The sequence below is a fragment of the Serinus canaria genome, chromosome 2, assembly GCF_022539315.1.
Source record: "Serinus canaria isolate serCan28SL12 chromosome 2, serCan2020, whole genome shotgun sequence".
NCBI lineage: Eukaryota > Metazoa > Chordata > Aves > Passeriformes > Fringillidae > Serinus > Serinus canaria.
Window position 1 is genome coordinate 131,017,194 of NC_066315.1, and position 16,330 is coordinate 131,033,523.

General features: G+C 45.2%; 1 protein-coding gene across 2 annotated transcripts in view; it reads left to right on the plus strand.

Annotated features, from left to right (window-relative positions):
* Nucleotides 1–14,134: 14,134 nt before the first annotated feature.
* GRHL2 (grainyhead like transcription factor 2) overlaps nt 14,135–16,330 on the plus strand; it is a 65,282-nt gene continuing 63,086 nt past the window's right edge. The window contains exon 1 of one of the 2 annotated variants that reach the window (XM_018912617.3): nt 14,135–14,283. In XM_018912617.3, coding sequence (XP_018768162.1) covers nt 14,264–14,283 — 20 coding nt within the window. In that variant the 5' untranslated portion in view covers nt 14,135–14,263. The remainder of the gene's footprint in view (nt 14,284–16,330) is intronic. The other variant, XM_018912637.3, reaches the window with a different exon arrangement.

Sequence of the window (16,330 nt, forward strand, 5' to 3'; positions counted from 1 at the left end):
CGGTACTGGAAGGCCACTCTAAAAGGTCTCTCCAGAGCCTGCTCTTCTCCAGGCTGAACAACCCCAAATCTCTCAGTCTGTCTTCATGGAAGAGGTGCTCCAGTCCTCTGAACATCTTAATGGCATTTCTGCAACAAAAGCTGCAGAATGAGCTGTGGTGCTTTTCTTTGGAGCAGGCTAGCACTTTGTGCTGATCTTGAGGAGTTTTTAGCTGACATGCAATCAGATATGCTTGAAGGACTTCAGCTCAGTCCAGTACCTTCTCTAAATGATGAGGAAATGACTCAGAAATAAGAAATCCTGGTATCTATATCTGAGCTAACAGGTTTCATGGAGCTGAGCACAGCTTTGGGCTCCTGCAGACCCATAGAGGCATGCGCATTTCCTTCAGAAACTGGAAACTCCTCTGCAGTTCCTTCTCCTTAGCTCCTTCACAATATTCTTCTGTCTTCTGTCACACACATAGCCCATCAGAACCCCACAAAACTCCTCAACAATACAGGAACTGCTCAGACACAGCATCTGGACATCAAGACATGGATGAGTCCCTCTCCCAGGGCCTCTTCTGCACTCTGGGGAGAAGGCTGGGGAGAAGGACTGTTTGTGGTCAGCTGACACCCACCTGCATTATCTGAATGCTCTGGTGACAGGGCCTTTCCCAAGCAAAGAGGAACTCTTGGACACACAACCATTGTCAAGCCTTGGCTTTAAATGGATGCTGTGAAGAAGTAGCTGGTCTGGCCCTACTTCTCCTCACCCAGTAGCAAGAGATATCCCAAGCCTGGCAGGGAGCAGGAGGGAAGGAGAAGGGGCTATTTCAATATGGTCAAAAGAAAAGGAAAAGTGTTTTCTCTTGTGGTTCCCAAAAGGAAGCAGCATCTTGGCAGAAGCAACTGCCTGCCAGGCCAGTCTGTCCTCTTAAGATTCCTCTCAAAAGCTATTAAAGCAAACAGTGGTCCTTTCACAAGCTCTATTCAGCTGGATAAATTTGACTTGGGGTTCTTCTCCCTTTTCACCTTACAAATGCCTTATCTGCTCTCAGCTCTGTGCCAGGTTCCAGCATGGAATGTCTTTCAGCTTGCAGCACTGTCACCAGATTCCCATGCTGCATCAATCACTGCACTGACCAGCTTCCATGGGTATCATCTTAATGTTACTGTCCACTAGGATCTGAAACCATCAATAATGGTACCCACAGGTATTTTGCTTAAGATATAAAGGGAAGATATCTTAAAAAATTACTAATAAAAGGGTGTCTGTTCAAAAGCCATCATGTGGAAACTGACAGCTGCATTACTAATACCCACCTAGAACCAGCTGGAAATAATTTCACCAGAAAATGCTGATTTTTCCTGTATCTCTCATTCCTGGTTTGACAAACATTTACTGAACGAAGAGCAAGGTTTCAGGAATTTGTTGCTTCATACAGGCTATTAAGATTCCTGGAGCACCTGGGCTCTCCAGGCTGCCCTGCTAGCTGGTGTTATCTGTGACAGAGCTGACTGTCCATGTTGAGGGCTGTCATGCCTGTTCTTTCTGTAGAATTTTTGAGAATGGGCCAGAATAACTTGGTTTTCTCTTTCAGACTCATAGAAGAACTTCTGTGTCTGAAAGCCTGTTACCTTTTCACAACTATGTATTAGCCCTGCCAGCAAACCTTATCTCTCCTCATAACATCAGTTTTACAACATGGCTACAATATAGAGGATGTCCACTTTGTAATTAGCTATTACTGGTGATTCAGCTTTTTTTAAACAGCTGTTGAAGAGTGTTGATTGACTTGAGGGTTAAGGAAACTGGACTAGATGTTCTCATGCACTGACCACCAGAAAAGCTGACTACAACCAACAGCTCACACAGTCCCAGGCCACTGCTGTTGGCCACAGGCTTATGACATTATCCCATTTGTGACTCCAGCTTGAGCAAAACAGTGTTATTCACAGAGCTGGTGGCACAGAAAGCTAGCTTCTGTGATGTTCAGAAGTGACCCATCCTGGTATTGTTGCTTGATGCCTGTGTGAGGTTTGGTACCAGTTAGTTTAAAGAGAGGCTGTGCGATAAACTTGTCTTTGCAGTTCAGATTTGCAAAAGCAAATGTTACAAAAAGAAGAAAAAGTGTAACTCTTTAGAGTTACAAAACAACCTTTCTTAATTTCACAAATAAACAAGGGATTCTCACAAATGGATGCAAAACAACTGAGAAAAAGAGATGCGTGCCTAATCAAAGCAAGCCCTGGTTAGTTCAGTGGTGTCGCTGATGCATCAGCGACACCAATTCCTACAATTTTCTAAAGGCCACCCTCACACAGTGTCATATGACAGAAGTGTGTTCCTTAAATCTCTGATTCTCATACTTCACTTGTACTTGAGGGAAAAGCTTTAGAGGGAAATACCGAGACACTGGCAGACAGATGAAACCTCTATTTTTAAAATGTCATGATTCTAAAGCACGATGCAAAGAAGGGGGTGCCACCATCTGCATGCATTCACTTCAGACTTTAAAGCAAGGCTTGAAGCTGAGGGCCTCCAGAGTGTGTTGTCATCTGCTGCAAAAACAGCATACAAGAAGCAGAAAGTAAGATAACAGGAATTGTGCATTTGTTAAAAAGAAAAGAAGAACTCAGTTCTCAGATGCCTGTATCTTTGCTGTGGCTCAGGACACAGCAAGCCACCGAGACAGCAGCATCTCTGGCACTGCTTCTGTGCACGGACCAAGAGTCTGCTACAGCACTGACACTATGTGTATTGTATCTTCCCATCTCCGCAAATATCTGCTGTCCACACCACTTGCTTCACTGCCAGTATCACAGCAGGAATTGCCTGCCAGGGCCAAGCTCCCTGTTCTCAATGTGAGCTAGCTGCTAGGAGTGCCCTCCAGCTCCCAGCCACTAATTAGCCACTAATCTCAGGCACTAGGATTCCCACACACCATGCAGGCTTCCTTTGGTGACTTTTCAATTAGCATCACAACACCCCAAGCTTTGAAGGCTTTGTGTATATTTATCTTTTCTTCCAATTGTCAGGGCCAGCATACACAAATTAAACCAATTTTAGAGCATCTGTGTATCTATTATTTGGTAGCTATTAGCCTAAACTGACATCGTCCTCTGCTAGCTGACAGTTAGACACACTTCTATTAGCTGGGTGTGATTTTCTTGTATTCTTTCACAGAAAATGTGACACATCTCATAAGTACTGCTTTAAAACTGGAATTCACTTCTACATGAACAGGAGAAATGCCTGCCCTGATGTGTCACCTCTGAATGATGCTGCTCTGCTGAGCAAAGAAGGACAAAAACAGCACATCAATCCCAGACTGAACAGGGACTACAGGCAGTGAATGTTTGGGAAGTTTAGAAGAGGAGCAATCATGTGGCATGGGAAGAATCCTCTTCTAAAACCAGAGACCAGGGTGAGGAGCATTACTAAGCAAGTAGCAGCATTCACCTGCAAACAGACTGAATTCAACCATATTGGGCCTGATCAGTAGCTCACAAAATTAGAAGGATCCTCAGTGGACTCCATCCACTACAGGATCAGGCCTTCTAAAAAAGCAGCATAGTGCTTCAAAGGAGAAAATGATACTTGAGGCTTAGAAAGACCCAAAGCTAGAGGAAGCTGCAGAATTCTTGGGAAAGTGACTGGTCAGTAAAATGCAGGTTAAGCAATTTCCTGGACACAAAGACAATGACTACACATACATGTAACAAAAAATTCCAATTCCTTCACACTGCTATCAAGGATTTGTGTTGGCTGATACAGGAATCCTGCAGCCACGTTGCTACTGGCTACTGCTTCACTGCTGTTGAAATTTCAACACCTGTACTGTTATACCACTCCCATCCATCTCCCAGTCCACCCAGCTCCATTGTCATTGTTACCAGACTCCAGCCACTGGAGCCAAGAACTGCTGCTGGGGCAATTCTCTGCATTAACAGGGAATCTGAGCAGAGGCATTTCAAAGCACCTTCCTCAGGCTCTAAAGGTTCTCCCCATTATAGTGTGATTGGTTGTTTACACTGAGGTAATTGGCATGTGTATAATTGGCCCTGTTGACAATGAAGATTTTCAGATATCCTTAGTCTCCCTTCCCCCTCCCTGCCCCAGAGAAGCTCTGGAACCCAAAGGGAGAAGCACAGATCAAGGGGAAATCCCTGCTCCCCATCCCCCGTGTTGCAATGGTGTTTGGAGGGCCATAGCATTAAATTTAACTTCAGGCATCTACTGTTTAAACCTTACAAAACTGGAACACTAACCAGCTTTGGAGTCACTTCCAAAGCAAAGAATGGATATGTAGTGCAAAGGACAACAGAAATGAGTAGCATTCTTCATGATACTATCTATTAAAACACCCTCTATATGTACATCCTTCAACGAAAAGATGGCAATTTCACCTGTGACTAATGGAATGCCTTATTGATCAGATAACTGGACATCCATACCCTTTTATGAATTCAGAAGCTTCACTGGTACTGAATGATGCTGATCCTGTCTTGCACTTGCAGAGATTCACCACCACTCCAGCCACTGGAAGAGCTGAAACATACAAGAAATAGGTGCTCCCAGAGCTGCTGGTGATGGCTCATCTGCTGGTAATGCCGAGAAACATCGTGTGGTCCAGCCATGGGTGAGACTCCATGAGAAAAGGGCTGCACAAATGCTGTAATTAATTCCCTGTGCTTACACTTGCAAGGCTTTAGTTCACCCTGAACAGAAGAGACTGCTTTTCATGCACTTTCACAATCACTTCAACTCAAAGCTAAAATTGGGTTGCTGCCAAGAGAGGTGGGCCTCTTCCCTTTTGTTGGGTCCAGCATTCCCACAGTTTGGCAATGGAATTTTAAGAGGTCAAACCAACCGATGTACCTGCCTGAAAACTAACCCTATGAAAGAAACCAAACCAAATGAAAAGAGGCTTCAGGCAGATGAAAGAGCAAGGCTCCTGCTGGGACACCAGAGGGCAGAAATGCATGACCTGGGTAAGAGAGAGAAAAAGCCCCTTTGGGCAGCCACACACTCCTCCACCAGGCTCAGCCAACCAGTGGTGATCCCAACACATTGATTTCTTGGGGATCTCAAACAGATGTGCTTTACTCAGCCCCAGTCTAAGGAGGAGGGTAGAAGCATGCAGTTGGTTCCCCTCACCTTAGGATAACTAAGGTTACAGGACCTTCTGACATAGTTTTGTGTCTTGCTTTTTTACTCAAGTTGCCTGCTAATCACTGTGACCTCAGGGATAAATATTACAGGAATCACTGCTATGGGATTACTTTGCTCCACATTGTGGTACCAACTTCAGTGTCAACCCCGTGCACTTCATAAATAAACACTGAGAAAGATTTCATCAAAAGTTATAAAACTGTGGTGAGAGAGGGCTCCACTCTATCCAAGGTAAGATGTGTACTGGAAGCCAAATTTGATACGGCATCATCAGCTGTCCTGTGTAGATACTGGTGTCAGTTTAGAGTTATCAGTGCATCAGTGCAATGTTCAACATTCAGCCTTTGCTGCACCAACAGGATGAACCAATTAGCCCTGATAAAACGAGATTTTAAACGAAGTTAAAAAGATCACATTTTATATCTAGTTTGTCAGTTTTGTGAGTGGAACTCACCTGAAATTTTTCTCCTTCTGTAAGCTCTACTTTCAACTTTGCTAGTGATTTAAGCAAAAAAAAAAAAAAAAAAAAAAAAAAAAAAAAAAAAAAAAAAAGAAGAAGCAAGGCTAGATTGAGAAAGGCACCTCACACTCTCTCAGGCTCAGCCTGGGAGCTCACAGGAGGACTGGAGGACTGATGGATGCTGCCAGGCAGCAGGTTTAATGAGAAGTTAGACACGATGATGTTTCAGGGGCTAAGAATCCACAAAACACTCAACACTCTGGCACACGTTTCAAAACAGGTTTCATGTTTGTCAAAACATATTCCCTATCTGTGCAGTTAAAAATAAATGCATTCTAAACTGGGGATCTCACTGGTTTTACTGGGAATGCAAGAGTACTTTCCAGGAGTCAGGCTGAGGCATTCAGCAAACTCCCCAGCTGTATTTGGCATCAGCTTGAGATTTGGGCAAGGGGTAATAAATCCCTGGCTTTCCCCATGCTCCCCATACAACCTTTGGCAAGTCTGTTGCTCAAGAACCTCAGGTATAAAATGGAGAGGTGCTGCTACCTCCCCGTGTCTGCCTTGCACACCTTCCCTGAAAGCATCAAAGCTCAAGAACTGTCTCTGGCACATGGTGCCTGGGCTGAAAGCATTTAAGCAACTTTTCCCTGATACCAAATGTCTCTGTCTTGGGGCTGGGAGACTGTGGTGTTGGTTTGGGCTCGCTCTCACAAAGGTTTCCTGAACCTTTGAAAGTGTCCTCCTGCACCTAGTTCATTCTAGAATTAGGCAGATTTTACCTACCTTTCTCCCTGAGCACATTAACCATGGTATTGATTATGCAGAGGGGTAACTCATACTTCCAATGCTGTTAAAGCAGGGTCTGCCTTCCCCTTAAAAGTCCTCGTACTCAGAGTAAAGTTTATGGTGAAATAAAGAGCAACATGCACAACTTGTCCCACCCTTCCCTGCAGGGCTGTTGGTCATGTGTGGGAGCTAGAGAAAAAAGCAGTGAAGAAATGTAAATGTAAATGCTTTTCCCCTCACACCCAGACACTTCATATAAACAAACAGCCATCTCCAGGTACTGTTTTCAAGTCAAATAGAGACAAGCAAATATCAACATCTCTGTCCTGGAGTCAGGTAAAACTTCCTAGCTGCAGAATGCTTTCACCTTGATTCTTTCTATAGCTAAAATTTCCTCTTACTTGGGAAAAAGAAATAGAAAAATGTAAGGGAAAAGCATAAATTTCATAAATTTGTTTATTCTAAAAGATTTGGTTTCTCTACTGAAACAAAGGAGGGAAAATTTGCAGTGCAGTTCCTATTTACACACAGTGTCTAGGTCATGACACATTAAGAAGTTTCTGCATTGAAAAAAACACGGATGTTTTGTCTGATAATTTCTTAAACTAGGAACTAAGAGAAACAAAGGTAGGGCAAAAGCAGCATACCTTACAGGCATGTAACATTCCAAGAAGTTGGAATTACATAGTCTCCTAAATCTGCATTAAAAGAAAATTACATAGTCTCCTAAATCTGCAATGAAAGAATCAATAGTGAATTAGGCAGTGTAATAGTGCACACAGTTAACAGAGTTACTGCAAACAAAAAATGAGTTGTAAAGCAACTTGGAACCAACCCATCAAAGTGAGGCATTGAGAGCCTGATTTCTGGGTCTGGCTATGCCACAACACATGGGCAGAATAAGATAGAATAATTATCACATCTCCCTGGGTGTCAGGAAAGCCCTTCCAGCAGCAGAGGAATAGCAAAATCTACTTTTGCAGCACTCTGAGTCGAGATAAAGCAGGCTTGTAGGTGCATGCAGGGCATGTGCATTGTATAAACATGGTATCACTGAGATGGCAAACCTGATAGGACAGGCTGACGAAGCAGCTGCAGGGGATCTAAGACTGGGGTCTTCCTCAAGCCATGGGCTAAATGATCTTGAAGCTCCTGAGTACTGAAGAACCAAACCAAGGCAGCAAGAAAGGCCAAAGGTTATGGCAACAAGCTGTGATCCTGTGTTGCCCAAAAGTGCTCAATAGAGTAATATTATACACTGCTTTTATGTTTATGAATGAAACCAGTTGTAGGCTTTCTTCTGAAATACTCCTATATTTCAACAGAGAATACCAAAAAGTTGTAGAAAGTGATATTGCTACACCTCTCTGTGAAGGTACTGAAGGCAGAGCTTAAACAGAAACACAGAGACACGGGGTCTGGTGACCTTTCCACAGAACAAGGCACTGCAGAGGTGCCCTGGCTCCAACACTGGGTCCTTTTGTGCCACCAGACAATCCTCTTTATCCTCTGCCCTTCAAATAAAATAACATTTGCTTGCTTCTGAGGGCATCCACAAGGAAAAAGAAGCAATAGCCTAGTGGCTGTCAACCCCACCTCTTCTTCAGTGAATTCTGAAAGCAGCTTTTTCTACTTACTGTGATTTTTAAAATACCTTTCTCTTTGATTATAGTATTGACCTATTTAAGGGAAAATGACACTGATTTTAAGCAAACAGGTTGGTGAGTCCATGGCTCTGTTTCCCAACTCCTAGTGCTAAAGTGTTCCTGTGGATACTATGGGCTGCATTTACTCTAGTTCTTGAGTGTGGGAAAAGTAAACAAGCAATTGTTTATATGCCATCCTTCACCTTCTGCATTCTGGAACACTTACACCTATTTTAAGACAGACTGCTGGAGCAAAAAGACACATTCATCATGGCTTTTAGAATGCTTATTGTTGGAGGGCAATGTTTTAGACCTATGGAGCCTCTTTATTTTTTTAAACTCTCAACATACTTATAAGCAATGCAAAGACATTTGAAGCTCTTGGTTTTGCCCCATGTTGATCACATTCCTATTTCAGGTTCCTTTAAAATGGTGTTTTGTTGGTCATAATGGTTCAAGGACTCACTGATGTGAGCTGGGAGCAGCATCCCTGGTGGCAAACACAGACCTGGCCATTCCCACTCTGCAGTCAGAGCCTTCAGTCTGGGCCTCTGTGGAACGTGGAGAGCACCAGCCCATCTCCCCCATACACCCTCTGCAGTACCAAGAACAACTGTGGGCTGGTTTTGTACCACTGAGGGAATCCTGCCTTGTCAAGAGGAAAGAAGGTGAGAAGAGGAGGGGAGGGGAAAAAAACCAAAATGGTGTAAAATAAAGAGAAAAGAGAAAGATAAGATAGAGGGGAAAAATGAAAAAGAAGGATAAAGGAAAACAGAGAAAAAGAGGAACAAGAAGAAAGGAAAAAAGAGAAAAAACAAAAAGGAGAAAATTAAAATTTTGATAGGAGGAGAAAAAAAGAAAAATAAGAAAAAAGTAAAAATTTTGATAAAAAGTTGGCTTTAAAGTATTACTGGCAGTTAAAAATTATCTAGTAATTAAAGAAAAAAAAAGGATTATATATATATATATATATATTATATATAGGTATTAGGACCATCTTTTTACATGCCCTTGAAGCTGTTTATAACCAAAACAACCAACAGCACTTTATCTCAAACCAGTTTGAATTAGGATGACTCAAAATGTGTCTATGAATTTGCAATTTTGTTCTATGATGATGCAAAGACCTTGTCAATTAACACAAGAAGCTGGACAAAGATGCACTCTCAACATTTTTCTCTCTGGTCAGGTTATTTACATTCTCTTGCACTGCCCCATAAGTACAGGACACAATTTTAATGTCAGCATAAATAATGGATTTCCAAAGTCTTGGCTCCCATGTCACATGAAATTGTCTTTCAGAGATGTCTCCTTACTCTTTTTTCCACTCTACACTTTTACACTAACAGCAAAATTACCATCATTAGGTCACCTAACTGTATTTTCCCAGTGTTTAAAAATGGTTGAATGAATCACTAAAAAACTCTACCAGGCAGATCAAAGCATCTGCAGAAAAGCCATCATTCTATACTAAATTCTATTTAATTGGTCCCAAAACTATGAGTAATCTTTATGAAATAGATTGGTACTTTAATATCTGCTAATCAAGTTTGCACCTGATATACCAATTGATTGTCAGGCTTTGCCACCTTATCACCTGTATCAATGTCTCAGTGTCCGATCCTGAAAGGACTGACATAATGTGAGGTATTTTCATCACTAAAAATTACTTATTTTTAAAGCTGAAACAACATTGTGTGCCTCAGTGCAGTGTTGCAGATAGGATAGTCATGTTATAACTCTGTCATGTTTCAGAACTGTGAAGTCTATATTCAAAATGATCAAAATAAAAATGAATCTAAAAGACGCATCTAAAAGAAATGCAAATCAGAATTTTATATAGAAAGTGCCACACTCAGCCTCACACTTTACTCTGTGGCCAGGAATGCTTGATATTCTATGATCCTCCACATGGCTGAGCTGCTGCTGCCATCCATGATGTGGAGGTACTTGTGGATGTTAAAAGGCTCCCAGCAGACCTGTTTGGGGAGCACAAACTGCAGCTTCCAGGCAGCATTATGGAAATCCACGAGTACTTACCATTAATCACAAAATCTCCTATTCCAATAGGAATTTTATAGTAAATTGTGAAGCATTAAAAGTCAACAGTTACCAGGATCATGGTTACTTAGAAACACTTTCTTGAAGCTAACAGTGCATAGCAATTCACTCCTAGACCAGAAGAATGACCTGTTTTGGGGTATAGGAAGGTTGCACTGCAATCTTTTAAGCTTATTTTGATGTACACGATGGCTCCATTGAAGTCAGTTGAGGATCAAGGTCTGCACAAATTCCAATATAGTTTCATACAGAAGACTACAAAGGAAGGGCTGTAGGGAAGATTAACAGTAAATGTTGCATATCGCAAAACTCGTAAGTAGGTGGTTGTCTTTGAACTTACTGTGAGAGAATACATTTTATATCAACAGCCATCAGTGACAGAAAGACACAAATAAAAATATGTGGTAATCACTGCCTACTGAAAACAGTTGTTTTCAAACATCTGCTCTCTCACTGAACTGCTTTACAACACTGTTTTGACATAAATATCTCTCCAACATCTTTTATCTCATAGACTTCTTTTAATAGTTTTCTGAAGTGTATTTTAAGTGCTTGGTGCAATTAGTAAGCCTAGTTAAGCCTTATTTGTACACTTGATTTCCTTTACCCAGTGCTGGCAAGTCCAAACCATATTCACTGCTATGAAGTGAATAGCATAAACATGAGGTAAAGCTTTAGACAGTTGAATCCTACACTGAACCCTTACAATGCCACAAAAAACTATCAGCGACTGTGCAAACAAAGAAGCAAGCACAGTATGAAAAAGAGTAGCCTACCATCTTAAATATTTCCTGTATACTCCAAAGACAAAGTCCTAGATTTTCAATAATGTATGTCACGACTATTCTATTTTTGCTCTACACAGCCTTGATTCTACAGGTAGAGAGACTGGTCTGCCCAGAAATAACATTAGCTGATGTTTCAATGACTAGCAGATTAGTTTACAATAATCTTGTAGATCATGAAGAATGAGCATCAGGCTGGATTAAGTAGGACTTGTTTGACCTGTTCAGCTAGAGGTGGACTGACAATTTGATTCCAGCCTGCAGTGTGAAGCAAAAGGCTCATCCAGAAAACTGTAAGCCCTATGCCTACCTTAGTAGTTAAAATAATTTTCAGGGTATATTTTTCTATATAAGCAACTCCTAACTAAATAACAGTTGTCATCTCCAGCTACCTGAAATCAAGAGTTCATTACTGCATTTTCCACTTATATTCCTAACATTGACCTTGGAACTACTCCTAAGACAGTGAGCAGTAATTCAGTCTCCTGACTACCTCATTCTAAGATGATCTCTCCTGAGAGCAGGCTGCTAAAGGCAGTTTTGTGTTTGACCCAGTACTAGAACAACAAACTCCATTTCAGTTTGAGTTACAGCTTGGGTTTGGTCCAGGACTACAGATGGCATCAAATGCAGTTTTCTTTCTTGTAAAATCACATATCAGCAGCATTTCTACCTTGGGGAAGGTGGCATTTTCAAATGTGCTCATCACTGATCTTCCTCTCCTTCTTCCTATGCATTTCATATGGGAAAAATTGGGGGGGGGGTAATGAACACAACATCCAAATGTTTCTTAAAACTGAAAAATTAAAAAAGAGAAAGGGGATACCTGACTAGCGTTAATCCTATTGATGCTGCTCAAACAGGTAACCTTTTCAGGTTTCAAAGTTTCTTTCAGCATAAGAACTATTTGGGAAAGAAACCTTATAATTTCTGCAGTTAACAGGGAGAGCTTCAGTAACATAAACTGTTACAGCATTCTACCACTATTTCTTGAAAACAATATATAGCAATGCATTTGAGAAGTCCAACTTATTTTAAGATTATATAGAATTCTGAATTCAAAATAACTGCATCATTTGCTATGAATAAGTAACTCTGTTTCTCCTGTGTTTTATGAAGCCTTATAGCTTCCTCAAAATGTGCTATACAAAACAATTCATACAAGCATTGCCATGAACAATGGTCACACTGACAACTTTTGACTGGATTGTATGTTTCTTTCCTTTGACTGGTAAATGGACAAAGAGATTGGCTAACTAATATCTTGTGTTCAATCAAAAAGTCATTCATCTAGAGAAAGTATTTTTCTATTTTTGTTTAGTTAAAGTAACAAATCTTTATGGGACTATGTTTAAGCTGACTTAAAACTGATTTATACTGATTTTTTTTTAAAATTTGATTACTTACTATGAACACAGATAAGGAATGATACCCAGTAATAGATATTTGTGCCTGATTGTGATCCCATAATACCACAGACTTAGCAGAGTTTGAAATCAAGTTTGATTTCAACTGCAGCAGTAGGCAAATGAAGATGAAGCCCCAGACCATAACATGTTTTATACCTATGCATATATGTATGTGTGTATACATATATTTTTGGTTATACAAATATGTATTTCTATTAATATCCTCCTGCTACATTATTCTGTCAAGGGAAATTCCCCTGTTCAGAAGTTGAACTCGATGATCCTTGAGGATCTTTTCCAACTCAGGGTATTCTACGATTTTATAAAATCAAATGTAGAAAATGGAAAATTCCCTTCACCGAAGACATTATAAATTTGATGGGTTTGAAATAATTTAGGTAATTGTCTTGCAAAGATGGCTAAGCAACATAATGGTCTACCCCACATAATGGTACATTCTTCACAAATTCAGCATGATTTGTACAGCAGAGGTTGTCACCAGTCAAGCTGGATGCCCAGAGAGCTGTTTCCAGGAGGGCAGGTGGTAGCAGGAAGGATTAATGCAGTCCTGGTCTGTCTCTGGTGGAGGAATGGGAACTGAGAATAATGGGTGATAGCAGATGGGAGCCTCGTTGCTACCCTTCCACTACCTGTTCTCAAACTGAGCCAGGGAGGTCCCCTCCCCCACCTTCCCCATCAGGGTCAAAGCTGCTGCTCTCACAGCCCGATCTGGTTGACCCTTTTAAACCCACTTTGGTCCTCTGGCAAAGTAGGTTGTACTGGGCTGAAGGGTGACTGATGGATCTGCAGATCTCTCCATTCACTTCATCCCTGCATGACAGAGCCTCGATAAACGCTCCATTCCAGCTTTTCCATTCTCTTCCAGCTTTCTCCTGCTGACAAACAGACCCCTCAACACCCGTCATCAACATCCCCGGTTCAGGTATCAGCTCTCAGATCTACACAGTGGGTGTCATCACCTGGCACCACCTCATCCTGCTGCCGTGAGATGCCTTCTGCAGAAAGACATTCACCAACGTCAAACTCAGCTGGTCCCAACCGTAGTAAGATCAAAAGAAAAAAAAAAAAAAAAAAAAAAAAAAAAAGGAAAAAGAAAGTAAAAAAAAAATCCCCAAACCCAAGAAAAAAACTACGATCTTCCAAACTGTCCTGCGAAGGGCGACACCTCCCTGGGCATTATTCGACGGCAGCCACAGGCCAGCGAAGCCGGGGATTTCGGGCACGGAGCAGCCCGACAGGTGAGGCAGGCGGAGCGCGGCAGGGGCCGCCTCAGCCTCACGGGCACCCACGGCCCTGCGCCGCTCCTCGCCTCCTCAGCGCGGCCGGCCGGGCCCCTCCGTCCGCGGCGGGGATAGGGGAGGCGTCTTTGGACGGTGGAACTGCCCGCCGCCCGAGCGCCGGCTCCCCTTTTCTTTTTCTTTTTTTCTCCCTTTTCTTTTCGCTCCTTTCCCGCCGGCGGCGGCCCCGCGGTGCCTCCCGGCGCGGGCGCGCGGTGCGTTCGTTACCTGGCGCTCGGCGGCGGCTCCGTCCTCACCTGTGCGCGCCTCTGCCAATGGCAGCGCACCTGGAGGCCGCGCCGCCCAATCAGCGCGCGGCTCGTCCCTCTCCCCGCTCCTTTAGTGAAAGAATCCAGCACCGCTCGGGAAAGTTACCTGTGCGCGCCCGGCCCGGCCGCTCTCCCGTGCCGAGCCCCGCCGGCGCCCCAGCCCCGCCGCTCCCCACATGCAAGGGGGAGGGGGCTCTACCTGTCCTGTCTCGGCGGCTGGCTGTGGAGCCGGGAGAGGGGGGGAAGGAAAGCAGAATTACCAGTAGCTCTGGTTCTGCCGTCCCGGGCGTTCACACGCACACCTTCACCTGCACAGACCTGAAAGTCCAGTTCCGCCAGGCAGACGGAGGCACCGGGAAAAGGGGAGAGAGTTCATTGGATCAAACATGTCACAAGAGACGGACAAGTAAGTGATCGCAAGCACGCCGCTGCGCCCGCTGCGCGGGGCGGCCCGCCGGGCTGGCCGTGTTCCCCTTCGCCGGTGGCGGACGCGGACCCGCCGGGATGGCGCTTCTCCCTCTTCTCCCTCCTACAGCGACGCCGGACCGGGCGCACAGACACTCTGGAGAGCCGGAGGACGAGGCTGCGGCTCGCGGCCCCGCACCTCGCTCTCCGCCTGGCCGAGGGGCTGCGCGATTATTTGTTTAACTCCCCGTTTAGTTTTTTTTTTGTTTTGTTTTGTTTTGTTGAGTTTATTTGTTTGTGTTGTTTTGTTCCTCCCCCCTCACCTCGAGGGTCGCTTTTCGTGCAGAGAGCTCCTCGCCCTGGAAGAGCGGAGCGGCCTCCGCCCGCCGAAGGCCTCGGACGTAAAGGAGCTTCTTGGCTTTTGTGTTGGCGCAACAAAGGGCTTTTATCCCCGAAGGGCCGGGGACGGCCATCTTCCACCCCTCGGCTGGGGCCGGCGGGGCAGGGGGCCCGGGCGGCGGGAGGAAGGCCCTGCCTCGGCCCAGGTGCTCCCCGGCCGCTCCATGCGGCGCCTTCTCCCTCGCCGTCCTGACCTTGTTTTCCCGGTGGGACGCCCGGGCGGGCCCGCGGCTGCCCGGAGACCGGCGAGGTTAAAAAGTAACTTTCCCAGTAGCGGGGCCCAAGGAGAAGGATGAAGAAGAGGGGGAAGCCTCCCGCTCCTGCTCGCCCCGGGCCCGCCGCAGCTCCTCTCCCGCCCGGCCTGGCGGTAGCGAGGCCGGGGCAGAGCGGCGGTGCAGGGGTACTCCCGTTGTCTCCCGGGGCCCGCAGGACCGCGGTGGGCTCGGTGTCCCCTCGGGGAGCGCCGCCAGGAGCCGTCGGTGGGCGCGGAGGCCGCGGCGTGCGCCTCTCCTGCCACCCCGGCTCCGGCAGCGCCTGGTGCCGAGCGGCCCAGGCCCGGGCTGAGTTACCGACCCCCGGTAAATAACTCGCACAGGCGATGCCGCGCTCCCGCCATGGCGGCGGGTGGCTCGGCGTGGCGCCCAGAGGCGCCGTGAGGCAGCCAGGCGGGAAGGCCATTTTCCCTGCTCGGGTGATTAGTGTTTCTGCGGGAGGCGGCTGGCGCGAGTTACGGGGTAAGGAAGATGGAGGGCGGGAGGTGGCTGTTTTGTTTTACTGCAGCCCTGGTGCGGGTAGGAGTGCCCCAAACACGGGTGTGATCTCGGCTACGTTTGGTGTTGCTCAGGTGCTGGCCCTGGTTGGGCTGCCTAGAGCCTTTGTGCCAAAGGAGGTGGAGAGGAGGAGCCTGTTGTTGGAGAGAGGCTTGGTGACAACCTGCCTGTCAAAGAGTGAAAGAAGGAGATTACCCGACAAAAGAAAACAGCAGGGCTGGGTCCCTCGACAGGGAAGAGACAGGATAGGACGGTTCAGAGGGGAAAGAGTAAACACAAATATTAGGCCTGGCCTTTTCAAGCATCACCTGACAGTAAGATCGTACGAAGGTACCTACTGACGTGAAATTGGACCGATTTGGGCAGGAGTTGAGAGTGGCATTTAGGAGTTCATTTGAGCTGGGATGGGAACTAAAGCCTTAGGTGGCCAGATTAGAGCGGTAAATGATTAAAGTGCAAGGAAGGGAATAACGACAGAGCCCTGAGGGGTGCGGGTGAGTGAAGGAGCAGCTGAAAGAGCAGTCGTTCCGTTGAGAGGGGAACCAAATTAACTGTGGAAGAGCTGATAAGCACTGATAGAGGGCATCCCAAAGCAATGGGCAGTTCCAGAACGGCGTGAAGGTGAAAGGGGCCTGTAAGTTATTTCCTGGCTAAGTCTAGTTGCCAGTAGTTCCAGCAGCCAGAAACTAGGCTGCGGCAGATCAAGGGCAGTTAATGGGAATGGGAGGGGAGTATGGAAAGGGGGGGGGGGGGGGTCAGAAGAGAATCAGAAAAACAGAGGAGAGGAAACCTAACTCATGTTAAAAACTAGGGTAGAAGTGGTTTCCCTCTGGGTCTGGGATGCTACTGAGATACTGGACTATCCTTCCTTTCCATCAG